We start from the raw sequence: 27,046 nt of genomic DNA, 5'->3' as shown, positions 1-27,046 counted from the left end.
TTTCAAGTCAAATATAGTCTGTTCGACTACAACAAATGTTTCTATACAGCAGAAAGCTCATTCATGATCAGTAAATAGGAAAATGAAGGCAGTGTAACGTGGAAGTTTTTTTGGTTCCTAAGCAAGGAGAGCCAGAATATTGGGAGTAGAAAATCTCCTAGGCCATTTGAGCCCTTACTTGTATAGAGGTAAAAATGAGCACCTGAACCTGGGGCTCCTCCAGTATAATTTGTTTGGTCATCATTTTACAGAAAGACATTTAGATTGGTCTCAATTTTTCCCTTTTGGCCGGGTGTGGTGGCTCATGCCTATTATCCTAGCACTCTGGGGCTAAGGCAGGAGGATCCCTTCAGGTCAGGAGTTCGAGACCAGCCTGAGCAAGACCCTGTCTCTACAAAAAATAGAAAAATTAGCCAGGCATGGTGGCATGCGCCTGTAGTCCTAGCTACTCAGGAGGCTGAGACAGGAGGATCACTTTAGCCCAGGAGTTGGAGATTACAGTGAGCCACAATGACACCACTGCACTCTAACCAAGATGACACAGTGAGTCTCTCTCTCAAAAAAATAAAAATGAAAAAAAAATTCCAGGCCTCCTTGATAATCCTTACATCATGATCTTTTGTTAATCTGTGCTTTGTGAAGTATTTCTACAGGATAAATTTCTAGACATGAACTTGCAATTAGGAAACAGTAAACTTTAAAGCAAAGTCAAAGCTATGGTCACTGACTTCCAAGCAGTACTTGTATAGTGGTGCTATGTCAAAGAGATAGGGTTTCTCAGTTGTGAACTGTCAGTAAGGCTTAGGAAATAGTTACCATCCTAAAAGTGAGATCCAGAGAGACCTGACTTTAGCCTCCAATACATAAGGCATCGCCCCAAAACAGGAGTAAGGAAGTAAAGAAAAAATTAAAGACAAAGGCAGAGAGCACAGCTTTAAAAATTAACTAGGAAAAAAACCAAATTTTCATACCCACAAAAGCAATCATTGTCTTCACTATATATAAAACATCTGTAAGGCCGGACGAGGTGGCTCACGCCTGTAATCCTAGCACTCTGGGAGGCCAAGGCGGGCGGATTGCTCGAGGTCAGGAGTTTGAAACCAGCCTGAGCAAGAGCGAGACCCTGTCTCTACTATAAATAGAAAGAAATTAATTGGCTAACTAATATATACAGAAACAATTAGCCGGGCATGGTGGCACATGCCTGTAGTCCCAGCTACTTGGAAGGCTGAGGCAGAAGGATCGCTTTAGCCCAGGAGTTTGAGGTTGCTGTGAGCTAGGCTGATGCCAGGGCACTCACTCTAGCCTAGGCAACAAAGCGAGACTCTTGTCTCAAAAAAAAAAAATCTGTAAATATGAATATAAGATATTCTGAAATGCTTTCTCCTAATGATAAAGCAAGCTGGTGTTAAGCATTTTTAACAATGGCTTGTTAACCATTTTTTCCAACTTCTAATTGGCTTGACTTGGAATCATATTTGCTTAATGCTTTATATTCATGCACGTAGGACTTCAGAATTTAACATCCATCACAAACCTTGTTGAAACCTTTGAACCACATTTAAGGTTAGTAGAGGAGGCATCCTTATCCTCATTTATATATAAGGAAACAGGTTCAGAGGGTAACCTTGCAAAGTTCATACAGCAAGCTAATAGAGCCAACATTCAAACACAGCTCTTTTGCCAACCTCTTAATACTTGTTGAGGGACTAATCAGTTTTCACTGACCTGCCTCCCAAGTTCCATAGGGCATCCTTCCTACTCAGGGTAATTCAGATTGAAACATTAAACTGCAAAATGTAAATAAACATAGGCACAACAGTTGCTGGTACAGCAACAAACCTTAAACCAGGTTTACTTTAGTTTCTACTATTCTTTGAGTAATGGCTATCCACTGAAGAGTGACTTAACTGAAAGGGGAAAGGAAGACATACGAAGATTCTTGAGTCTTCATTTATCCTACTCAGATGGGGTTCAAAAGAACAGGTGGTAATATCTATGCATGTATCCTCATCCATTCTACTCAAAGTATGGTCTTGGCCCACGAACTGGTACTGGTTCATGACAAGGTATATAAGCATGGAAACAAAAATAAAACATTCAGAAACCTTTACATTTGACAGCAATTTTATGTCTATTATAATAAAATAAAAGGTTATTTTGTATCTCTTTAAAATTTCATTATTCTAAGAGTTCATTTTTATCAGTTTACCAAAGAATCAACTGCAATGAATGGAAACTTAAAAAAACAAAAAGTGAAAAGCTTGAGTGAAAGCTTAAGACTCACTCTACTAGTCTGAGCCTTCGAAATCACATAAGACTCCTCATGAGAATGTAATTGCACAGCCTATTAGCCAAGGCAAATTTTGTGGGCCACTATAATTTTTAAAGCACTAAAAATTTTTAAATAACTGCAGGTTTATACCAATTCTTTCCATTTTTATGAATAGAAAGATGCAGTATCTTGATCAGAAGGGGGGAAAAAAGCAAATAAAAACACAAAATTGTTATGGCCTAAAAGCTCCATTTTCCTTTCAAGGAAAAAAAAGGTGGAGACATATAAAGGCTTTCATTATTGCACATAGTCATCTTATAAATTATTTAATGAAGAATAACTGCTTTAAAAATTGAAAGGCTTACTAATAAGCAGACCCTACCTATATGACATTATTTTCTGTGGTACTAAAAGGCTCATAAGCCTAAATCTGTCTCTTACTAATGGGAATTCCTCAGGCACACTTTGGGACTGGGGTGCTATTTCCAGAAAGAGAAAATGTTTCTTGGAAAGGTAATCCATTAGTTTTTTTCTCTTTGAAAATGCAGAGAGAGCTAATGGAAAATACTTTAATTGAAGGAAGCAATCCAGGGCCACTGGGTAGAGGCTGGAGAACCCCAGGGAAGACTGGCTATGAGCATGAACTAAGTGTCTCAAGTGGAACAAAGTCACTCAAGTGGGAGAGCAGATGAAAAGGATCAGAGGAAGTCCTAGAGACACAATCTCCCTTCTTCTATGCCTTCAGCTGTCCTTTCTGGGGAAGTTCTTAAACTATCTATTTAGGTTAGAGCCAGGCATAAAGAAGACAACTGCAGAAAGTAGCACTTCATTTATTAATACAGGAGCACACTTTATTTGAAGTCAACATATCAAAGAAAGAATATTTTACAAAGCAAATTCAAACCCTTAAATTAGTAACATTTATTTAACTGAATAAAAAAATGTTTTATTTTACATTTCCCCATACTATATACCCTAAAACTGTACATAAACTTCTGCATTTCAAAGCACTTGTCACTTATAAAGTGAAAGGTTTCAAATGCCAAGTGAACATCTGCTAATTATTATTTTTTAAAAACAATACACCTTTGGAAGTTATCGCCTCCTTGTGCTTATAGTTGATTTGCAAATATTCCAAGTCAAAGTTTCTGGAAAAAATCTGGAAAAAAATCATAGTAGGCAAGGGCTAAGTGCAGACATAAGCAATTCCATTTTATAAACAAAGTTTCGACCTTCCATTTTATTCCACTGAACTTCTTTGAATGGTCCACGAAGATGACTCCATTTGCTATCTTGTAAAACATCGCTTTTTGGAAGATCTTTACACTGGTTACGGGGAAACTGAACCATAATCTTACTGCCACTCTCAGGTCCATTACGAACTGCAGAGAAAAACCAAAATCTCAATACACTCATTTTCCAAACTAGAAAATAACAAAGATAAATCTCACAACGTCATTCTACCATGAATACAAAAACTTTGCCAACTTAAACATTCTTGTAAAAAATGCTTTACAGCAGGGGTCCTGAAACTTTTTAAACAAGGGGCCAGTTCACTGTCCCTTAGACCGTTGGAGGGCTGGACTATAGTTTAAAAAAAACTATGAAAAAATTCTTATGCACACTGCACATATCTTATTTTCAAGTAAAAAAACAACCAGGCAAAAACACCCACATGTGGGCCGCAGGCCGTAGTTTGAGGACGCCTGCTTTACAGCTTCATTATACCTTTAAAAAAGTATTAGTTTATATATACCAGGGCTGGCATAAGTATTCATGATTACTGTTTATATATCAAAATTAAGCAAGATGGATTTTGGCTTGGGAAAGTTCTATATATTTTTAGGAAATCACCATTTTTTTTTTAATACATTCACTTGATAATTCAATCATTCAACAAGTTGGTTAATATATGCCTAATATGTAATGAAATTCAAAAACTCAGAATCAGGACTGGGAGGGATGAAGGAAACGTGGTTTTCTCTGGGTGCAATGGCAGCTGTGCCTATAATTCCAGCTACTCAGAAGGCTGAGGTAGAAGGATCTTTTGAGCCCAGAAATTTGAGTCCAGCCTGGGCAACATAGTAGGACCTCATCTCAAAACAACAACAACAAAAAACCACTTCAGGTTTCAATGAGGTTTTAACTATTATTCAGGAACAAAGAAAAAAGGTATTTTGAGAAATTCTTAGCAATAAAGACCCAGCAATGACCAACCTTGCAGATTTGCAAGCTATGATCCCATGGGGAAATATTTCTAACTACTCACTCTTTCAAATATAGTCATGTGCCACATAATGACTTTTCTGTCAATGACAGACCGCATATACAATGGTGGTCCCATAAGATTATAATACTATATTTTACTGTTATCTTTTCTATGTTTAGATACATGAATACTTATCATTGTGTTATAATTGCCTAGTCAGTAAAGTAACACGATATACAGGTTTGTAGCCTAGGAAGAATAGGCTATCCTATATAGCCTGCGTGTGTGGTAGGCCATTACCATCTAGGTTTGTGTAAGCACACTCTATGTTATTCGTACAACATTGAAATCACTCAATGACACATTTCTCAGGACATATCCTTGTTGTTAAATGACACATGACTGTATTTTTAAAGTATTTACAGCAGACATTAGAAAAGAAGATCCATTTAATTCGTATGCACTCCAAATATAAGTTTTAGCTAGATAATCTATGTGCCAGTAGCTATTAAAGTGCTTGCTCATAGTAGGTGCTTAATAAAACACCTCTCTCTACTCTCCATTCTATTCCTTTACCATTTTAGGATCAGATCTTATTCTTCCCATGTTTGTAGCAGTATATTTTAAAAAACCTTTTATCCATTAAAGGTTTGGGACTGCAGGAATAGCAATGCTGATGATACTTTTCAGACTAGGAAAATGTGCTGCCAAGCTAAACATTTTTCATAACTACTGGAAAAAAAGTGATAATCTCTTGCTCTGAATAATGGCTATGATCACATAAATGCTCAGTATAAATACAACATTAACTCATTTATCGCAGAGATAAATTACTCTTACCTATATTTAATTATTAACCCTCTTAGTGCGGCAGGCCGAAATATCAGCTTTTGTGTCTAGGGTGAAAAGCCGATATTTTGGCCTGTGGCACTAAGAGGGTTAAAGCTAAATGTTAAAGCCAAAGTCCCAATGGTCCCTTCTCATTCAAAGCAACAGAAAGTACCTGAAATAGCATAGTCCCCACTTGGGGAGGCCACTGTGATGGCGGAGGCATTGCCGATGCTCTCTATGGGCCCAAGTCCCACGTGATTACTGAAGCTTAGTACCTGCCAGCCCATAACCTTGGCTAACTGCTGGACTGCATGCACCTGATGCTGTGACATCTGTGAAAGAAAAAGGAAACTTGACTGACAATCAGCAAAGATATTTGCAGTGACTTGACATCATGATCATAAAGTAACTTTGTTGGGGTTTTCACTGACTAACACAGCAGTCCTACCTTATGACTGAGAAATCCTCCTCCATGTGACTATTAGGGGGTGGGAGCAGGACCCCATCTTCCACTGCAGAAGCTAAAGTTGCCTGGCACTCGCTTCCCCTGCCCTCTGGCAGCTTGAGCACAGACACATAACCTTAACTTGGGCAACTGCAGACTCCGCCTGGATCACTGGATGTGAGCAACGCTACAAGGAGCAGGCACAGTGAACATCTTCCATTTGCCCCTTCAAGTCCGCTCTCCACCCTATTCTCTTCTTTGGGAGGCTGGCCTGTATGGTTGCATTATCACCTTCTGTATCTTCTGGCTTCAGGTTGGGTTCAGGTAGGAGGAGTCATCCAATGGGAGCCAGCAGGATGGCAAGGGAGTGAGGTCAGGGCATTTGTACCCCTGGCACCCTCCCTGTGAGGTTGTCTATGCTGGCTCTATCTCCTGACAAAAGGCCACTGGTCTTCTCAAGGTGGCCGGTTCCACATGACTTTCCCCTTTAGGGTTCCCATAACCTGTTCCTTGCTTCACCTTGGCTGAGGACTGGTGACTACTAAACTCCCGTGGCCTGGTTACCACCAGCAGCAGTTACCACACTATCCCTGGTGGCTCTCCTATACCCATAACTTTGTAAATAGATCATTAATAAATAGGCCCTCCTGGCATTATCCTACTGAGTGTACCACCTGCTGCTTGTTAAGACCCTGACTGATACACAGGGACAATTTAGAACGCATTCTGCCATGAGCGGTGAAGGCCTTGGTGCCAGGATAACAATAGTGTCATTTTCCTGGCTGTGGTTCTCATCATCTAGCTTCCTTTGATGATCTCTACCTATGTGCAAACCTTGTTCTCTAGACTCCCTATCGATTCTGGAGCTACTCAACAGCATTCTAATATATTTTTGTGTGTGTGCTTTGGATGACAAAAAGACATTTTGGATGTAATCAGCCAAGAGCTGCTGTATCTCACAAATGCATTTTATTTACTTGGCACCAAAGAAGTAAACCAGTATATAAAATTATTGCTTCTGGGATGGAGAATGTATGTTTTTTTAATTTTATGTGAAAAATTTTACATTAGCATTTCATAGCACTTCCTCCTATAATTCAGTATTTCATTGGATCATCATAATTCCATGAAGAAGGTAGGGAAAATATTGTTAGGTAAGAAAAGAAAGGTCCAGAAATTTGTCCAGTGTCACAAAGCAAGTCTGTGGTAAAGCTGGGACTAGAACCTATTACATTCTATACTGCGCCTTAATATGAGGAATTCTTTGTTAGGGCTTAAGATGAAAATATTCCACTTGTTTTGGAGAATGGCTATTATAGTTTTATATCTGAGCTCCCCTTCTCTAGCTTTTGTGGGTTAATACTCCTGCACTCTCTTTTGGTCCTGGAGATGTTGTAAACCTTGGCAAACATAAACAAAATAGTTGCTAGTCTCACAACTGGTTCTTCACCTCAAACACAAACTAAATGAAAACAAATCTAAGATAGTTTATCAACACTTTCAGTTAACTAAGGTTGCAAAATGGATATTAGAAATTAAATGGCAGAAAAACATGATTTTCTTCTTATATAGTTTACTATATTTTAATTATTTCTTAACCAATTTGTCCTTTAAGCAGCTATGAGAGGAAGAGGTTTCAGACTTTTAGTCCACAACTATTACCTGAGACAGAAGAAAATCTTGTAGCTCCTGTTCCTGATGAGACAGTGTAATTACTCTTCCATCTCTGTGTACAACTCGGATCTGCTCAACTCCAATATTCAATTGCAGCTGAATGGACCTTTATAGACACATTTGAACACATTTGAACATTTCTGAGTTTTATCAGATAATTTGATAATTATCAGATAATTATTTATCAGATAATTTTATCAGATAATTTGAATCAGATAATTCAAAATTATCTTATACAATGCAACGTTAAACTTTAACATCAAAGAAAAAGAAAACAACAGTTTTAATAACTTATGCCAACATCATGGGGAAGAAGAGAGGTCTTCTTAGGTTCAACTAAACAATCAAAGTCACCCCAGACTACCACCGACCACACTGAGCACCAGTCTACTCAGAAGGATACAGAAGAACCTCAGCTTGCCAGCAGGGGCCATGCTGCTGTATGCAGTATACCTTTGTCGCAACAAGATGAGATTCACACTGGGTATGTGTGGGACCTGCTCTAACTGAGAAATCTCATTCCCTACAGGAGCCATAAGCACGTGTAATAATTCTGTAGGCATGCTTTTCAGAGTCCCCACAAGACATGCCCAATTTAAAAAATCACTCCATCCATGGAAGTCCAAAGGCATCCCCATCAGTTATTTAAAACTGTTCCCAGTCCAGATGCAATTTACCAATCTGAGATAAGCAATGTTGCCAAGTAATATATATGACATCTTTCCTTATCAGGTTTCTAAGGGACACAGCCAGAGTTGACCAAAGGTGAAATTCTCATAGAGAAAAGGAAAAACTTTTAACTCTTTACCTTCTCTCTCCTCATGAAATAATCAGCAAACAACTCAGAATATGTACATTCTATTAATACATAATGTAGACTATGTGCCCTCTTAGCTTAGGTCAAATAAACTGATAAAATAGCCAATAAATAACACACAGATGATTGTGTTCTTCCAAGACAACTTGTACAATTTTAGCATATAACATGTTCAAGAAACTCAAAATCTTCTAAATCAAATAGTCCAGATGAACAAATGCAGAAAAAATAGCATTGTCTTTCTTCTTCCCATATATGACAATACTTCCTATAACTTTGTTTCATAATAAATATTTGGGAATAAAGTGTTTTGCCAATTATCTACATAAAATTATAATTTTCTTTTTTTTTTTTTAAATAGAGACAAGTGTCTTGCTATGTTACCCAGGTTTGAGTGCAGTGGCTATTCACACTACAAATCTAACCAAAATTTTTAAATTTTTTTTTTTTAAATAAAAGTGTGAAGGAACAAGAATTCTTATCACTCACTACTGGTGGAAGCATACTTGTGGCAATCACTTTGAAGAAAAATTTGGTAATATTAAAAATCTGAATGTCCTTGTTTTTTGACCCAGCAATTATATTTGTAGGACTTTATCCTATAAATAGATATACCTACATTATGTACAAATTATTTTGCTGGCACCTAACAAAAATGTTCATCAACAGAAGATTGGTTAAAAGTCTTGGTATATAAAATGGAACACAATAAGGCTGTAATAAAAGAATGAGGTAGATCTATGTGTTGACAAGAAATGCTTATTCATCAATTTACATTGATGAATGTACTACTGAGCAATACATTATTCATGTGTATTTGTCTGGATTTCTGGACCTTATGGCCACCTTAATAATTATAACTCTGAACACTGTAGAATAATCACATATTTTAAGCCCTGTTAAAATAGCAAACATAAAAAGGATCTACTCTGATAGGCCGGGCGCGGTGGCTCACGCCTGTAATCCTAGCTCTCTGGGAGGCCGAGGCGGGCGGATTGCTCAAGGTCAGGAGTTCAAAACCAGCCTGAGCAAGAGCGAGACCCCGTCTCTACTATAAATAGAAAGAAATTAATTGGCCAACTGATATATATATAAAAAATTAGCCGGGCATGGTGGCGCATGCCTGTAGTCCCAGCTACTCGGGAGGCTGAGGCAGAAGGATCGCTCCAGCCCAGGAGTTTGAGGTTGCTGTGAGCTAGGCTGACGCCACGGCACTCACTCTAGCCTGGACAACAAAGCGAGACTCTGTCTCAAAAAAAAAAAAAAAAAAAAAAAAAAGGATCTACTCTGTAAAGCATTTCCTATATACAATTTTTCCTAACTGATCCCTTGTTCTGATCATGAAACTTACCTACATAAGTTGAACTACTATAAAAAATACTGAGTAAAAAAAAAAAAAGCACACAAATTACAAATGACTGCTAATATACAGAGTTTCTTTTTTGAGGTAATGGAAATGTTCTGGAATTAGGTAATGATGATGGTTACACAACACAGGGAATATATTGAAAACCAATGAATTGTGTACACTTTAAAATGGTGAATTTTGTTATGTGAATTATGTATCAGTGTTTCAAAAAAGCACACAAAACTGTATAAAACAGGCAGGGTAAAGGTAGAATTTCCTAGAAAGATGTGTAAGAAACTGTTCTGAACGATTGCTCCTTAGGACTTTTGAGAATTATTTTCACGTTTAAATAGCATAAGTTGACCCCAGCTATAAAAGATGAGGAAAATGGCATCCTTCTACTCCATTCTATTTCCCTCCCCTTCTGATTCTTTCAAGGGTATATCACACCAACCTTTTCTTTTATTAAGTTTAGAACATTTACATTAGGTCTGGCAACCACAATCCCAGTTGCTCTGGTCTTAGTTCTAGACTAATTTCCTTCCCATGATGTACTTTTATATTCTATATTTGATCTCATACTTACCTACTATTTTTCATTAAAAAAAAATTGAACTAAAACCTCCACATTGGAAAAATAGCATTATAAATGTATTTTCTGTCCCTACTCCTAAGGGTGGTGATTTTGTGTTTCAGTCTGTTTTGCTCACTGTGGCTAGTTAGGTCTGTTTGAAATAAAACAACTAACATTTATAAAATAAAAAAACCTCACAGATCTCGACAAATGTTTGCTAATAGCTCTCTTTGGCTTGAGGGAGGAGACTCAGCTGTATCTTGGCAGTTGGTAAATTAAAAGAGGCCCAAATGGTGGCCCCAGATGCCCTTTAATGGCTACTAGCCAACTGCATTAACTTGTGGTTTGTGAATGTAAATCAAGTAGACTGCATGTCTATGAATGCTGGGGATAAAAATCATTTTGCACCCTTCACAGACACACAGCTATTAACTCAGTTTTAAGGGCATAATCATGAACTGGATTAGACCCAGAATCAACACTAGGTCAGAGGAGAGCTAAAAATTTAGGCTGTTTTACAGAGAGTATAGGCTCTAATATCAATTGCCCTACCCACTTCAAATACACTAAACTTGCCACAGCCACTAGGCAAAAATGAAGCAGACCTGGAGGCTGAGGAGGTGAGGTAGCTTTCTGCTCAATGCTGGGGTTCATTTTTTACCATAGCTCAAATAAGCGACATTTACCTACTAGAGACTATTTTAGACATTCTTCCTTCTCATTCTTATAAACACTCTACAGTTGATATAATTTACAGGAATGTTATGCCATTCTAGCAAATAAAAACCAAAAGCTTAATATAATCACTCAGCAAACATCAATACATAAAAAGCAACATATTAAGTGCATAGCATTTATTTTTAACACTTACTTGCATATTTGTTCATAGCCTTGTGATGTAATTAAAACTTTCACACTAGATTCATAAACATCATTGATATTAGACCAATGAGCTTGTATCTGAGGATCCTCAATTCGACTTGCTAAGCTGTCAATGGTTGCAGCAGTTCTTTGAAAGAAAAGAAGTTAAAATTTTTAAAAAGTCACCATATGAAATGATAGGATTCTAAATCACTCATCAATTTGATGAAAATTTAAAAACTGGATAACTACTTTTTTATTTTTATTAATAACCACTATTTGAAAAGCAAAGATTTAAAGAAAGGTAGAGATGCTTCTGAGAACCTTTCACGTTGCGCTGATGTGCTGGTTCTCAGTTTCACATTACTACATACTCTCACATCACGTACTCCTGATTATCACAATTCATGATGGGTTTATTCCCTTTTAACTCCATTAGTTTTTTTCCTCCACTCAGGAAAGCTGATAAGGACACAAGAAGGATATTTCTAGGGTACTAACCTAATATAAATCGTTCATAAATGTCAATACTTGATCCCTGGTAACAAAAAACTTGGGACACACCCACACCTAGACCCATTACTTACTGTAATGGAATTATAATCATATTCAAGAGAAGCTAGAGACATTTTGCACAATCAAAACCTTACACTCGAAGAAAGAAAAATATGATAAATACAAATGAAAAATAAGAATCATTAAGTGCTCATTATGTACCAAGTACTGTAATAAGTGCTTTCCTGAATTATTAAATCTTACTAACAACCCTGTGTGTTAGGTAGGCACTATTATTACCTCCATTTTTCAGAAGAGGAAAAAAAGTTTAGTAATGTTAAGTAATTTCTCCAAGGCCACAGAGCTATAAGCTGGGGTACAAAACCTGGCAGCCTAACTCCAGAGCTAAAAACCTGGGAACCTAATTACAAAGCCAGTAATCACTCCTTTATATCTTAGACACACTAATCAATAGCCACTGCTTAGAACCAAAGCATAAATCACGTAAATTAGCCAAACCATTGTATGCCCTCAGTGTCTAATTATCTGATTCTAGCACTTTACCCGAAAGTAAGGAAGAGTCTGGAGAAAATGGGAAGAAATGAGGACAGTGGGGGCAAGGGGCTTCTAAATAAACAGACTTGGGATTTGTTCTTTACACTGCTGCTCCAGTACTGGTTTCTTATAATCTATTCTTAACTTCTTCTTTTCCTTTCTCTTTTTAATTTTTATTTTTAAGAGGCAGGGTCTCACTCTTTCACTCATTGCAGTGATCTCAAGTGATCCTCCACTCAGCCTCTTGAGTAGCAAGGACTGTAGGCAAGTGCCACTGCACCTGGCTAATTTTTCTTATTTTTTGTAGAGGCTGGGGTCTTGTTATGTTGCTCAGGCTGGGCACAAGTGACCCTCCTTCCTCATCCTCACAAAGTGTTGGGCTTACAGGTGTGGGATTACATAGTGCCCAGCAATTTTCTCTTCTTTCCGTGACTTGTTTCCCTGATAGTGCTTCCTAATTCCTACAACAGATAGATATGTATGTGAGAATGTTCCGCTCAGCATTACATGTATCAACAATTTAGAAATAAAAATATCTAGCAACTGAGAATTGAGAAAAGAATATACTAAATATTCACGTAATAGACAAAGCTATCAATAATATCTTTGAATAGCATTTAATAAAAGATGAAAACAATTACAATATAACATGAAGTAAAGGCAGGATATAAAATTTTGTTTTCAATTTTTTGTGGTGTCCTCTCTGATGTATGAACTCAGGATATAAAATTTTATATAATGTCAGATTTGCTTTAAAAAAAAGATACCCACCTTGACACATATATATAAAAATACATTAGCATGTTAATAAAAGGTGAGTAGATCTCACCATGTATGGTATTATACAGGTGGGTCCTTTTTTCTTCATTAAACTTTTTGTATACCAGAACATAACAGTAACTAAGGGAGAAAGTAACATTTTTTAAAGCTTTGCTGCTTCCAAGGCCATACTTACTATTATGAAATTTATAATGGTTCTAAAGATAGCTATTTCTGGCTGGGCGTGGTGGCTCACGCCTGTAATCCTAGCACTCTGGGAGGCCAAGGCAGAAGGATTGCTTGAGTTCAGGAGTTCGAGACCAGCCTGAGCAAGGGTGAGATCCCGTCTCTACTATAAATAGAAAGAAATTAGCCAAACAACTAAAAATAGAAAAAATTATCTGGGCATGGTGGTACATGCCTGTAGTCCCAGCTACTTGGGAGGCTGAGGCAGGAGGATTGCTTGAGTCCAGGAGTTTGAGGTTGCTATGAGCTAGGCTGATGCCATAGCACTCTAGCCTGGGCAACACAGTGAGACTCTGTCTCAGAAAAAAAAAAGATAGCTATTTCTAAATTCCTCATTTATTTCAGGGACTATTTAACTTTATGGTCAATCAGAAATTTGCAAGATTAGCAATACATTCAAGTTAACAGCTTTTATTACTGAAATGTATAAATGGAAAGTAATAGTAACCCACCATATAATATTCTGTTTGTAAGGAACTTCTGCATACATTATTTAGTAAGATCAGACTCCTATACCCACAATTGACAGAGAAATAAATGGAGGGCCATAGATACTAATTGCCTTGCCCTAAGTTACTTAGCACGTGGTTCAGTCCTGGCTTAAACCTATCTTTCACCCTAAATTCCCTATACCTTTCACTGTACCATGCTGTCTTCTCTGACATATCTTCTTAATTCCTTTCATTAAAAGCTAAAGTACCTAAATTTCCATTTTAAGACTATAAACTAATATGCTAATAAAACCATGACTGTATGAATAAGAAAAAACTGGAAATCAAAAACAAAATATCATTTATTGTATGACAATGTGCCCACACCTGAAATTCTGATGTACTATCAAGGTACAATTATGAATGAAGTAAAAACAGACCTCTTCATCAAATTCCAACAATAAAACAGAAGAAAAAGATACATTTATGTTCATAATGCCAAGTTCTTTTTTAAACAATGTGCATAAAAGAAAGAAAATGAGCTCTACAGTTACACAGACCTGGTCATAAATCCTGGTTTTACTACTTTTTAGCTGGGTAACTTTGAGCAAGTTGTATAAACTTCTCTAAATTTTAATATTCTTATCAGTAAACATGTGGTTAATATTATCTACTCCAAAGAACAAGGATTACATAAGTCAACATATGGGAAAGTGCCTTCCAAACCCTAAAGTGTGCAACAAACAAAAAATATAGAAAGCTTCAAAAAATATTTAAATCAATCCAGAAATAAATATTTCAAGGCTGGGTTACTGAAGAAAGTATGATTTTCTCAGGCATATTCCTAGTCAGTTAATCTTTATAAAACTTTAGTACTAATGTTAGAAATATATGGTTAGATTGGCTATGGATCTAAGACTTCCCGAATACTTGATAAGACCCAGTCTATGACCATAAACTCCTACATTGTGGCCACCTTCCTCTCCTAGGAAAAAAAAGTTAAAGAATCCAAAAAAGACATGAATAAAGGAACATTAACTACAGGTCAAAGAAAAAACGGTAATTTTGTTCATCCTTACCTGCTTCTCAGAAAAATATGCTTTGCTTGTTTAATTATTTTTTCCAGAAGCCCTTCACTAGACTGTAATGAATTAATTTCATTTTTATCAAAAGCTTGAGGACCTGAAAGTCTCATTCTCTTGTGGCCAAAAGGTGCACTTGCTGGATGAGGCATCATGATGGAACTCAGGGTCTGTTTATGAAACTAACAAAAACAGCCATTTTAAATGACCAATATCCACATAGTAAATGTTACACAATATTTACTCAAAATATAGCCAACATCTTGGAAACATTGAAAGCAACAGATTTGAACCACATATGAAAACAATCTTGGCAAAGAGATAAATGCTAGCATCTAATAGGTCATGCACAATGCAAGTTTGTAAAGAAAAGGGTCCCTCTCAAGCTGTAATTTGTTCTTTTTTCACATCAGGTGGGTATTGTGCAGAAGTAACAAGGTTTGCAGGAGGCACATCTCACACAAGTGTGAAAACCCAATCATCATGCTTATATAAAAGGATCTCAAGTTGTAATTTTTATTTTAAAGTTTTAAAATATAAAACAATATTCTTCATTGATTCTCATCAACAGAACAAATGCAATCAGTAAACAGTTATTCTACTATACCCTAGATTTGAGGTTCCCAAACCTGGCTGCCTATCAAAACCCCCTGAGGTTTCTAACAACACTGACTCTTATACCATCAGGTAACTGAACCAGACTTTGGGGTGGGGTAAAGGAGGCTATAACATGTATTTCTGTGAAGTTTCTCAGGAGATTCTTTTTTTTCTTCTGAGAAAGAGTCTCGCTCTGTTGCCCAGGTTAGAGTACAGTGGGTGTCACCATAGCTCACAGCAACCTTAAAGTCCTGGGTTCCAGTGATCCTCCTGCCTTAACCTCCTGAGTAGCTGGGACTACAGGTGTGTACTACCATGCCTGGCTAATTTTTTCTATTTTTAGTAGAGACAGGGTCTCACTCTTGCTCAGGCTGGTCTTGAACTCCTGAGCTCAAGAGATCCTCCTGCCTTGGCCTCCCAGAGTGCTAGGATTACAGGCGTGAGCCACCTCGCCTGGCCAGGAGATTCTTTTGAAATTAGTCTAAGCTGTGAACCAGACTCTGGAAATACAATTGTAAACAACATGTAAGTAGACTATGTCCTGAAGTAACTATTCAGATCATAGACTCCAGCAAGACATTTTCACATTTTCCATTATACCCTCTCTCACCCCCAACAGAATGACACTTCCCTCTTTATAGTTTCGCATACTTCTACTATAAAACTTGTATATTTCCACCACTAGAAGGTATGCTTGAGAACAGGGTATCTCAGTATTCCCCCAGCACATAGCAACAATCTTTCACATCAGATAGTGAATGTTGTTGCTATGTGAATAATCAAGACTCAGCAGAGGGGAGAAGTTTGTATATATTCACTGCCCCGAATATGCTCCCCACAATACAAAGAAAAGCATTTATTTCATTACCTCTCTAATCAGCAGATGCAAATTATGTTCTAGGACATAAAGGTGGTCTTCTGGACTTTGCTTTTCAGTAGCAGATTTTTGTGATTTCTTATCATTTGAGGAATGGCACAAAGAAATAGATAACTGCAAGCCTATTTATAAAAAGAAGCAGGACAGATGCAAATAACCTAAAATATGGAAAGGTACAAACTGTCTTCATAAAGTACAATCACAGCCCATTCACAAAAGATACATTCGAAACTTGAAGATCAGGCCTCATGATTAACGTTTTATACCAAAATGACTTCATGAATATAATAAACTACCATGTATTTTAACAATTCAAATTCTGTTAACCTATAATATAGTTGTTGACCTTGAGCTGTGGCTAAAGATTGGTGAACAAAACCTATTATGTTGTTTCTTCTTGCCTTTAAAATAACAGAGTTGGTATCTGGTCTTAAAGAATAAAAGACACACACCCTTCCCTGCTCCCACGTGAACCAGGATAGAATCTTTCAAAGCCTATGTCCTTGATAAGATCTAAGAAGACAGCCAGTTGGGCACAGTGGCTCATGTCTGTAATCTTAGCACTCTGGGAGGCCAAGGCGGGTAGATTGCTCGAGGTCAGGAGTTCAAAACCAGCCTAAGCAAGAGCGAGACCCTGTCTCTACTATAAATAGAAAGAAATTAATTGGCCAACTAATATTTATGTAGAAAAATATTAGCCGGGCATGGTGGTGCATGCCTGTAGTCCCAGCTACTCAGGAAGCTGAGGCAGCAGGATTGCTTGGGCCCAGGAGTTTGAGGTTGCTGTGAGCTAGGCTGATGCCATGGCACTCACTCTAGCCTGGGCAACAAAGCGAGACTTGTCTCCAAAAGAAAAAAAAAAAAGACAGCCCTTAGAATTTATGTAAAAAAACCAAGAATACAGGTAACTATGAAATTGACCTTCAGAGTAAATCTAACAGCTTTTGAATAATATAATTAAAATTTAGAAATATTTTGAGTAAATATATATATATATATTTTTTGAGACAGAGTCTCACTTTGTTGCCCAGGTTAGAGTGAGTGCCATGGCGTCAGCCTAGCTCACAGCAACCTCCAACTCCTGGGCTCAAGCAATCCTGCTGCCTCAGCTTCCCCAGTAGCTGGGACTATAGGCATGCGCCACCATGCCCGTCTAATTTTTTCTATATATATTAGTTGGCCAATTAATTTCTTTCTATTTATAGTAGAAACCGGGTCTCACTCTTGCTCAGGCTGGTTTCGAACTCCTGACCTTGAGCAATCCGCCCGCCTTGGCCTCCCAGAGAGCTAGGATTACAGGCGGCTGGCCCTCAGTAAATATTTTTAAATTGACATCTCATTTTAACCCTTTGCACTTGGATGTCAAGTGTGACTCGACACGGTTAGCATCAGTAGCAGCTCACACCATGAAAAATTATAGAGATTAAAATTACTCTTTGAATGTATCAATAATTTGAAATATAAATCCAAATAAGTAAGTTTGTATGAAAAGAAACTCCAGTATTTATTATTCTGGGGTATTTAAAAAAATTAAATCCCGGCCGGGCGTGGTGGCTCACACCTGTAATCCTAGCACTTTGGGAGGCCGAGGCGGGCGGATTGCTCAAGGTCAGGAGTTCGAAACCAGCCTGAGCGAGACCCCGTCTCTACCAAAAATAGAAATAAATTAATTGACCAACTAAAAATATGTATGTAAAAAATTAGCCGGGCATGGTGGCGCATGCCTGTAGTCCCAGCTACTCGGGAGGCTGAGGCAGGAGGATCGCTGAGCCCCGGAGATTGAGGTTGCTGTGAGCCAGGCTGACGGCACTCACTCTAGCCTGGGCAACAAAGTGAGACTCTGTTTCAAAAAAAAAAATTAAATCCCAAGTAGAATAAAGGAATCGAGAAAAAAGCAAGTGAGTGCAAAGGGTTAAGGCAGAATGCCTGAAAGATCTCACTTCAAAGCAACTGTTGCTAAATATTAATAGTAGCGATGCTAGTTCAAATTTTTAATATACACTGTTTTAAAAATCTAAGAGTCACACTAATTAGGACACGGAATAGAATTAGCAGGGCAGTTTGTGTTATATGCCTTACTGGCTACCATTACAGAAAGCATACTACGTCTTTGCTCTTACCATCCTTTCAGCACATCCAAATAGCTACTTCCCCCTTTGTACTGTCCCCCAAACCACAAAGTCCTGTTTATGAGTATCAAAAGGGCTGGCTGCTCTTACTTGGAAAGGGCTGAGAGATAATCTGGTTTTTCACCACAATGTGAGGAATCTGTGATTTAATCTGAACAGCCTCCCGAGAAAGCTGCGCAAAAATTTCTTTACACAAGAGAACATTTTGTGCCGCTTCTAATTTTGTCTGCCAATGTGGGGAACCTGAAAGACAAGGAATACACATATATATCAATTATCTAACCATATTATGCATTAATTAGCTTAAATGGGGATCTGAATATTCAACAAAAGGTCAAAAAACACTATATTACACCATATTCTTTCCTAAATGTAAAAATTTCACTTTTAGACAGAAAAAACTAGTAAATAAGTCCAATCTCAAAAAAAAAAAAATTGGGCCAGGTAAGGTAGCTTACATCTGTAATCCCAGCACCCTGGGAGGCCAAAATGGGAGCATCACTTGAGGCCATGAGTTTGAGATCAGCCTGAGCAATATAGCAAGACCCTCTCTCTACAAAAAATAGAAAAATTAGCCAGGTGTGGTGGCATGTGTCTGCAGTCCCAGCTACTCAGGAGGCTGAGGCAGGAGGACTGCTTGAGCACAGGAGTTTGAGGTTGCAATAAGCTATAATGACATTGCACCCTAGCCCTGGCAAGAGCAAGACCCTGTCTCAGAAAAAAAAAGAAAATTGTACAGCTATTCACTAATGGTTTATTACCAAATTTAAAAAGTATATTTCCAATGTTTCTTACTCCAAAACACCTATTTTTTCTACCTATATTTATCTTTAGTTTATTTACAAACGTAAGCTCAGATAAGACCAGAAGTTAGAGGATGAAACATAACTATACCTGGTTTGGATTTGGGCAAAGGTCGTTTGAAGAGGTTAACTGTACCAAGATCACCTATGTCTGGAGCCTGTTTTTGAATTGAAACCTATATGAAAACAAAAACATTTAAGAAAAAGTTAGTAAATTAGCTTCAGGGTTAGTAATAAGAAATTACTTGAAAAATACTTTAACGAATACCTTGATATATGCAGACCCTTCCAAATCACTAGGAATTTGGACATCAAGGGGACAATAATCTTCAGGTATCTTTTTATCCAGATCAATATCTGTATTCTTTATTACTTCAAATGTACCATGATGGGGAAAGAGAGATCCTAATGGGGTATTAAAAACAGGAAAATAAGAAACACTTAATATATTAATTTAATATATATTATTAAGTATATAATACTTCACATCCATATCATCATTGAATCATAAATTAAGTTCCCACTAAAAAGGTATGTATTTAGTGGGGAAGAGATGAGAAATAATGAGCAAAGGGAAAAAAGGAAATAGGGGAAAAAGGTATTTATTTTAGGAAAAAATTCCTTAGTCTAATGAAATCCTTATAATATAAACGCCACAGGCCACTCAAGTTTTTTTATTCTAATAGAATTTTAATAAAAATGGGTGTAATTTTAGCAAATAATTCCTCAAATTTAAACCTTATGGATAAAATAATTCTGGAACTCAGCCTCTGTAATAGGTTACAACTTAAGTGTTCTGAATCCAGCAACAGAAAGACAAAAGGATAACTGTGCATACAATACCCTTTTTTAAACCAGTTCCTAGATTTTTATGCAGTCAGAAGTTTGGGAAAGTGGTTCTGAGCTGTTGAATTATCTGAGGAGTGGGTGATTAAATGTAACTGCTGTTTTATAACAAGGGAAGATGTTCAAGATCTTCTTGCAATTAAAACAATGTAATCAGGCCGGGCGCGGTGGCTCAAGCCTGTAATCCTAGCACTCTGGGAGGCCGAGGCGGGCGGATTGCTTGAGGTCAGGAGTTTGAAACCAGCCTGAGCAAGAGCGAGACCCGTCTCTACTATAAATAGAAAGAAATTAATTGGCCAACTAATATATATACATATATATAAAAATTAGCCGGGCATGGTGGCACATGCCTGTAGTCCCAGCTACTCGGGAGGCTGAGGCAGAAGGATTATTTGAGCCCAGGAGTTTGAGGTTGCTGTGAGCTAGGCTGACGCCATGGCACTCACTCTAACCTGGGCAACAAGCAAGACTCTGTCTCAAAAAAAAAAAACAAAAAACAATGTAATCAAATCCCTTTATAATCATGAGTGCCTGTCCCAAAGAAAGAAATTAGGTAAAGTAATTGCACATAATTGTATGTGGAAAAGAATTTATTACAATGCCTAAAACTAGAAAGCACTTCTTCTACAGGCTACGTATTAAAATGTAAAAATGGCCTTATCATCTTAAATTCTTCTTTGCAATGGGATAGGACCTTCAGAATTCAAAATTCTCTGATTCACCTCAATGCTGAAGCACTTAGTCCTCTAGGATTTGACTCAACCACCTTAACTTATCTTCCTTTAATTTTAGGATAATGATGGCTTGCTCTGGCAAATGAATTCAAGACATCACTCTACTGTTGTTATCTAACTATCATAGCCAGGACTCCTTGCCTCATGCTTACTCCACTAAGCTGTGTGAGCCTTATAAACTTTCCCCACATGGCCCCTCTGATTATCTCAGCAGCTTACAAAGCATTGCCAGTATTACCTTGTAAAACCGGCTATTACAGCTCAACAACAAAGAATTTATATCAAAAGATATGAATTCAGCATCACCAAACTTGAGTATCCTTTAAAAAAGTAATTTCCTAAATTTATGTTATAGCTTTTATTGATTAGGAAAACAGATAGCAAAATGTTTCCACTATCCTTTGTCTTCATCCAGGATGTGAAAACAGCTTAGCAGACTAAATGGAAAAAAAGAATAAGGAAGAATAGAAATCCTTCTTTTCTCCTTTTATGTCCAATTTTTAAGGGTTACAGGTAAGGCTTTGATTGAAGTCTATCTAGTCCTACCTAATTTCTAGCTACAATGTCAGTTATGGTTCAGGGTGTTAGCACATAAACTCCATCTTTGCACTTTCTAGTAAATGCACCCAAACTGTTTTGAAATTGAAGCTAGGCTACTTATTATAAGGCTACAATAAGAGTGGTTTTGGCTTATTGTACAGAAAATTAAAATTTCAAAATGTAACATAGCTAAGAAACAATATATTACAGAAGGATGTGTTACATTACAATCGACCCTATATACTTACAGACACAAAAAGCATAATTTTTAAAAATTATCTATACCTGCACTTCTGTAGCTCAGATCTCCAAGAATTTTATCTCCGACTTTTCTAAGTTTCCAGTGTTGCCTTAATCGCAAAAGCTCAGAATTGAAGTCTCTTTGTAGCTTGTTTTCTTGGTTTTCAGTAACTGATTTAGTCAGTCTTTCGGCCCCCTTCAATAGGATTTGTGCTGCTCCAGCAAGTGACTTCTTTTTAGATATCAACTGCAACGTCTGAGGATTCTACCAAAAACAATCCAAAATTGCAGTTTGGTACTGTTTTTAAATGACATTAAAATTATACATTTTCTCAATAATAAAATATCTATTCAAGAGGATAGAAATTAAAGAAAAGCAAAGAGGAGGAGGGGAAAGTACACATAATAATGCTTTTTTAAAAATAATAACCTTAACCTCTTTCTTTGGTCAACTCACATACAGACTTATGTTAAACTAAAACCACCATAATGGACTCTAGTCCTTACTGCTTTTTTTTTTTTTGAGACAGAGTCTCACTCTGTTGTTTGGGCTAGAGTGCCGTGGCGTCAGCCTAGCTCACATCAACCTCAAACTCCTGGGCTCAAGCGATCCTCCTGCCTCAACCTCCCGAGTAGCTGGGACTACAGGCATGCACCACCATACCTGGCTAATTTTATTTCTTTTATATATATATATATTCTTAGTTGGCCAATTAATTTCTTTCTATTTATATTACAGACGGTGTCTCACTCTTGCTCAGGCTGGTTTCAAACTCCTGACCTTGAGTGATCTACCTGCCTCGGCCTCCCAGAGTGCTAGGATTACAGGCGTGAGCCACTGCGCCCGGCCTAGTCCTTACTACTTATCACTGCATCAACTCTACCCAGCCCAGGTTAAGGTCCCATATGTACTGACGGTTCTCTCCTTACATACTGCCACCCTCACATGTATGTATACCCTTTTGTGTCACTCATTATACTTCTGATTAAAGTCTATAATCCCTGCTTGAATGTAACCTATGTGATGGCAGAAACCACTACATCCAAAGACCTCAGAACAATGCCTGGCACATAATATTTGATTTGATGAATAAAAGGATGACTCTGATGAGTATAACTGTAAAATTATCTTGTATTACCACCATAAGCTATTACAGTGCTTTTGGAATTAAGACTGAAATCATGCAGCACTAGTATTAAATGTGCTTTACTGAATGATGAGTTTTTAAAAAAATTATTCAGAAATCAAAATCTATGTATCATATATTCATATATAAATATCCACAATCACTAACAATTTATGTATTTTTTTTAACCAGATACACTTCCAAAAAGCCAGGTTTAATAAAAGAAAGTTTTCTGGCTATAGGAGGATCAAAATCGCATAAAAAGTTTCATCAAAATATCACAATAATCTTTTCATCATATTATGGAACCTAATTTAAAGAAGTCCCTAGAGATGTTAAGAAAACTCCTGGAGACTTTCAGGGAAAAGCTCAGAATGGGGGGAAAGCAGCGGGTGCTGGCATTCTAGTCTTGGTTCTTTAATTCTGGCTTGACTGCAACCTAACATATCACAAATCTCTCTGGCCTTAGTTTTCTCTCTGTTAAAGGAAAGAAGCAGATTTATTTAACTCCATTACGTTTTCTAGCACAATGTTTCTAGATTCTAAAACTATTACTATGTAATTCTATTTCATTTACAAATGGGTTCTAACAATCATTACTTCTTCTCCATGACTAACTTGGTCATGATGCTGGTTTTCCTTAAGGACCATCTAAGTAGCCTCCTTGATTTCAGACTCTTTATTCAACAATTCCTCCTGCTGCTGCCTCTCATTCATCTCAATATTCAAAATTTGAATATATTCTTAATCAAATATCAACAATTCTACCCAACTTTCAATACCCTTCATAATTTGGCCTAACTTTTCTAACCAGTCCCTAAAAAAAAATAAAAAATAAAAAAAAAGGAAGGGAAATCAGAGGAAGAAACTGAGACTTAAAGACAATAACTTGCTTAAGGTCAGATTGCTAGTGAGGGCAGAGGCAGGATCTGAACCTGACTCTTAAGCCATTTTATCATCACATTTTTGTGTAGAATATTACAGATCAAGGACCCAGGCTATGAGAATTTAAGACCTACTAACCTTTAAAGTATTAACGAAACTTAATATTGTTACGAAATTGTATTGTATTGTTAACGAAACTTAATTCTTCCCAATGGTCACAGGTGTATAACAAAAAAAAAAGGAGATGCAGTTTTATGGCTTTTAGATCACTTAGCTTTTAAATCTTCATCTGGACTTAACTTTTCAAGAAAGGAAAAGGGAACACAGGCACACAGCTGAAAAATGGTCCTGGAACTTAATTAAATATGATTATTCAATTAAAGCCCACAAATACCTGTTTTGGAGGAAGTGCATCCTGAGAGACGGGATCAAGAGTCATAAATTTTTTATCCCTAACAATACTAAGAACATCATAGAGAACGCACATCTCTGTCAGGGCACTTCTCAAATTGTTCCTCACAGAGTCCCAAGGCCAAAGGGAAGGTTGAAATTTTACCAACCCTAAAAGATAAAGAAAAAAAGAAATACAGAAGTTACATCGGATAGAAGATAGAAAGCTCATTTAGAGGTTTAAAAGTACTAAAAGGAGAACAAATTAATTTTATTTCAAATTACTCCTCTTTTATCCTACTCCCCCCATCCTTTCTTGAATATTTAACATTTAAATTGGCATTCCTACAATGGCAAAACAAATATGATATGTAAGATATTAATTTTCATAGGTTAAATCATTACAAAATTATACGTAGGCCCTCAAATATCTTTTTACATTTATGCAATCCTTTTTAATAACCTTTTTTCTTCCTGCTTTTAGAACTTGAATTTAAAAGTCATTGTAGAGAATTCTCAAATTACAGAGTAGTACAAAAACAAAAATGACCTATAATGCCAGCACTGATATTGGCCATTGTTAGCATATCATCCTTTAAATCCTTTTTTTAAAAATTATTTTTATTAAATACATGCTCACTATATAGAGTCCAAACAATAAAGAATTATAGAGTAAAAAGTGAAAGTGTTCCTTCATTTCCCACCCCTGATTCTCTCCCCTCTAAAGGTAACTGCTATTAACAGCTGGAGCCTCCCTTTTCAACGGTTCTTCTGTGTGCTTACATATATATATTCTCATTTTTCTATTACCTGGTTTTATCCCCACTAATATGTCCTCAAGACACTTCTACATCAGCTCTTATACATCTATGTCATTTTAAAAACACTATATGTATTCTGGAACATGGATGCACAATATGTTTTTTTTTTTGAGACAGAGTCTCGCTTTGTTGCCCAGGCTAGAGTGCCGTGGCGTTAGCCTAGCTCACAGCAACCTCAGACTCCTGGGCTCAAGCGATCCTCCTGCCTCAGCCTCCTGAGTAGCTGAGACTACAGGCATGTGCCACTATGCCCAGCTAATTTTTTCTATATATATTAGTTGGCCAATTAATTTCTTTCTATTTATGGTAGAGATGGGGTCTCGCTCTTGCTCAGGCTGGTTTCGAACTCCTGACTTGAGCAATCCACCCGCCTGGGCCTCCCAGAATGCTAGGATTACAGGCGTGAGCCACCACACCCGGCCGACGCACAATACTTTTAACCATTCCTATGTAACAGACATGTAGATTGCTTCCAACAATGCTAGTAGTGGTAAACAACTTGAATGAATATCTGTCTAGATGTACAACTATTTCTGTATATTAAATTCTTAGCCGTGATATTGGTGGATCAAAGGAGATAAGCATAAGACTATCAATTCACATTCCCAACACCAAATAGTAACAATCTTTTACATTTCTGTCAACTTTATACATGAAAATAATATCTTAATGATGTTTTACGTTTGCCTCTCCCTGCTAGGGAGATTGAGTCTATGTTCATTGGCATCTGAAGTCTCTCCTCTAATGAGTTATTTATATCTTTGGCCCATTTTTCTAACCAGTCATCTTTTTCTTTTTCAGTTTAAAGAGATTCTTTGATTATCAGGGATATCAACCAATTGCGTGTCATATGTATGGCTGATACTTTTCCCAATCTGTCACTTATCTTTTTACTTTGTTTACGGCATCTTTTCACATTATTTTTTTTAAATGTTATATAATTATACGAATATATCTATCTTTTCCTTTATAACATCTGTTTCCTATCTTAAGAAAGTCCTACTCCCAAGGTTATACAATTATTCTTTTATTATTTCTTTAATATTTTGTTTTATTTTCTTCACTTAGCACTTCAATCCTTCTCGAAATAATTTTGTGACAGATTAGAAGTCGTATTTAATGTTTTTCCCCCAAATGGACTTCTTAATTGTCCTAACACCACTGGCTTGAAATGCCATCTTTAAACTTCCATTTACAATGGGTCTCTTGCATAACTAAATCAAGAATTGTGACTTTTTTATCCTCTTAAATCCCTGACAATAATGAGAATCCAAACCCACTCATATTGTTTCTTCCATTCTCTTCTAACTAGCCTCCTCCCTTGTAGTTTTGCTTCCCCTATAAATCATTTAATACAGAAACATCCAAAGTAATCCTTAGCAAAATGATCCGTCTCTATCCATCCTCCAAAAGCTCTCAGTTGTCTTCATGAAAGCCATATGCTTATGCCCTGGCCTACTAAGCTCTATACGATCTGGCCCCTGCTTACCTCTTAGCTTCGCCTCATACTCCAGTCAACACAGACCTCTTATCAGGAGGTGCTGCTATCATCATCCGCACTACACAAGCAAAGTAACAAGCCCAAAGTCACACAGCTAGTAAGTTGCAGAGACCCAATACCAGACTCTCAATCACTAAGCATGCCACATTAAATGCGCTCTATACATTCATTTAAATACTTCACCACTGTGAGTGTCTCAAATGCTCCCACTGAAAAAGACCCGCAGGACGAGTATTAAGAGTCAAGTAGTGTCCTAACTTGTCCGGTTGTAATAAAAAAAATGACGATGGGCATATTACCATTTCGCGCAGCTGATACTTTCGAAGTGCTCCCACGCACAGTACCTCACCCAGCGCAGGAGAGACACGGTGACATTACCCGGGGGGCCACTGGGACCCCAGATTGGCGGACTCGAAAAGCAGACACGGGCCTCACCTTCCTCGTCATCCTGGTCCGCGCTGGACCCAGCGCCCGCCCAGTCCTGCGTGTCGCCCTCGGCCCCCGCCGCCTCCTCCTCCTCGGAGCCCGAACCCTGGCTGAAGTCGATCCGCTGGGCCAGACGGGCCAGATTCTGCGACATGGACAAAGGCTGCAGGTAAGTCTCAGTGCCATCCAGGCCTACCTCCTGGACCTGCTTCTCGCACGCCGATTCGATGCTGATCCGCACAGCGCGCACCCCGGACATGCTGGCGGCGTCGACGAGCCGTTGGAGGATCCCGGCGTGAGCCAAAAATCAAGGTAGGATACAGAGGCTTCTCCGCGGAGAGCCAGGAACCCAGAACTCCAGAACCGTGGTGGCTCCCCAGACCTTCAGGTAACTCAACGCGACTCTCCCGCGGGAAAGAAAGCTTAGTGCCCAGGCACCTTCCCAGAATTCACTGCAAGGAACCTCCCTGCCTGCTCGGCCAAGTCTCACGGGTCAAAACTGCGCAGGCGCGGGAGCCCTGGGCTTTC

At 37.7% G+C, this 27,046-nt stretch overlaps 1 protein-coding gene and 1 pseudogene across 1 annotated transcript; both read right to left on the bottom strand.

Annotated features, from left to right (window-relative positions):
* Positions 1-3,082: 3,082 nt before the first annotated feature.
* Positions 3,083-27,012, bottom strand: MED17 (mediator complex subunit 17). Its single transcript, XM_012739665.2, has 12 exons — positions 26,528-27,012; positions 23,775-23,941; positions 21,414-21,633; positions 19,277-19,413; positions 19,100-19,184; positions 18,296-18,448; positions 16,068-16,198; positions 14,600-14,784; positions 11,045-11,182; positions 7,423-7,540; positions 5,488-5,647; positions 3,083-3,657 (listed from the first exon to the last, which is right to left on the bottom strand). The coding sequence occupies exons 1-12, from the start codon at positions 26,775-26,777 to the stop codon at positions 3,446-3,448; spliced, it is 1,956 nt and encodes a 651-aa protein (XP_012595119.1). The 5' UTR covers positions 26,778-27,012; the 3' UTR covers positions 3,083-3,445.
* LOC142870860 (uncharacterized) lies at positions 15,010-15,103 on the bottom strand (annotated as a pseudogene).
* Positions 27,013-27,046: the final 34 nt, after the last annotated feature.

The sequence above is a fragment of the Microcebus murinus genome, chromosome 4 (genome assembly GCF_040939455.1).
Source record: "Microcebus murinus isolate Inina chromosome 4, M.murinus_Inina_mat1.0, whole genome shotgun sequence".
NCBI classification, from domain to species: domain Eukaryota; kingdom Metazoa; phylum Chordata; class Mammalia; order Primates; family Cheirogaleidae; genus Microcebus; species Microcebus murinus.
Note: the sequence above shows the minus strand (reverse complement) of the source record. Positions and strands in the feature narration are given on the sequence as shown.

Excerpts from the sequence above, each read along its gene's own strand:
- MED17 (XM_012739665.2), bottom strand. The coding sequence starts at position 26,777 with ATGTCCGGGGTGCGCGCTGTGCGGATCAGCATCGAATCGGCGTGCGAG. Across the intron at positions 19,414-21,413 it reads TCTGAGCTACAGAAGTGCAG|GATCTCTCTTTCCCCATCAT; the intron begins GTATAGATAATT and ends ATACCCCATTAG. Across the intron at positions 16,199-18,295 it reads TATCTCTCAGCCCTTTCCAA|GCTTGCAGTTATCTATTTCT; the intron begins GTAAGAGCAGCC and ends TTTTATAAATAG.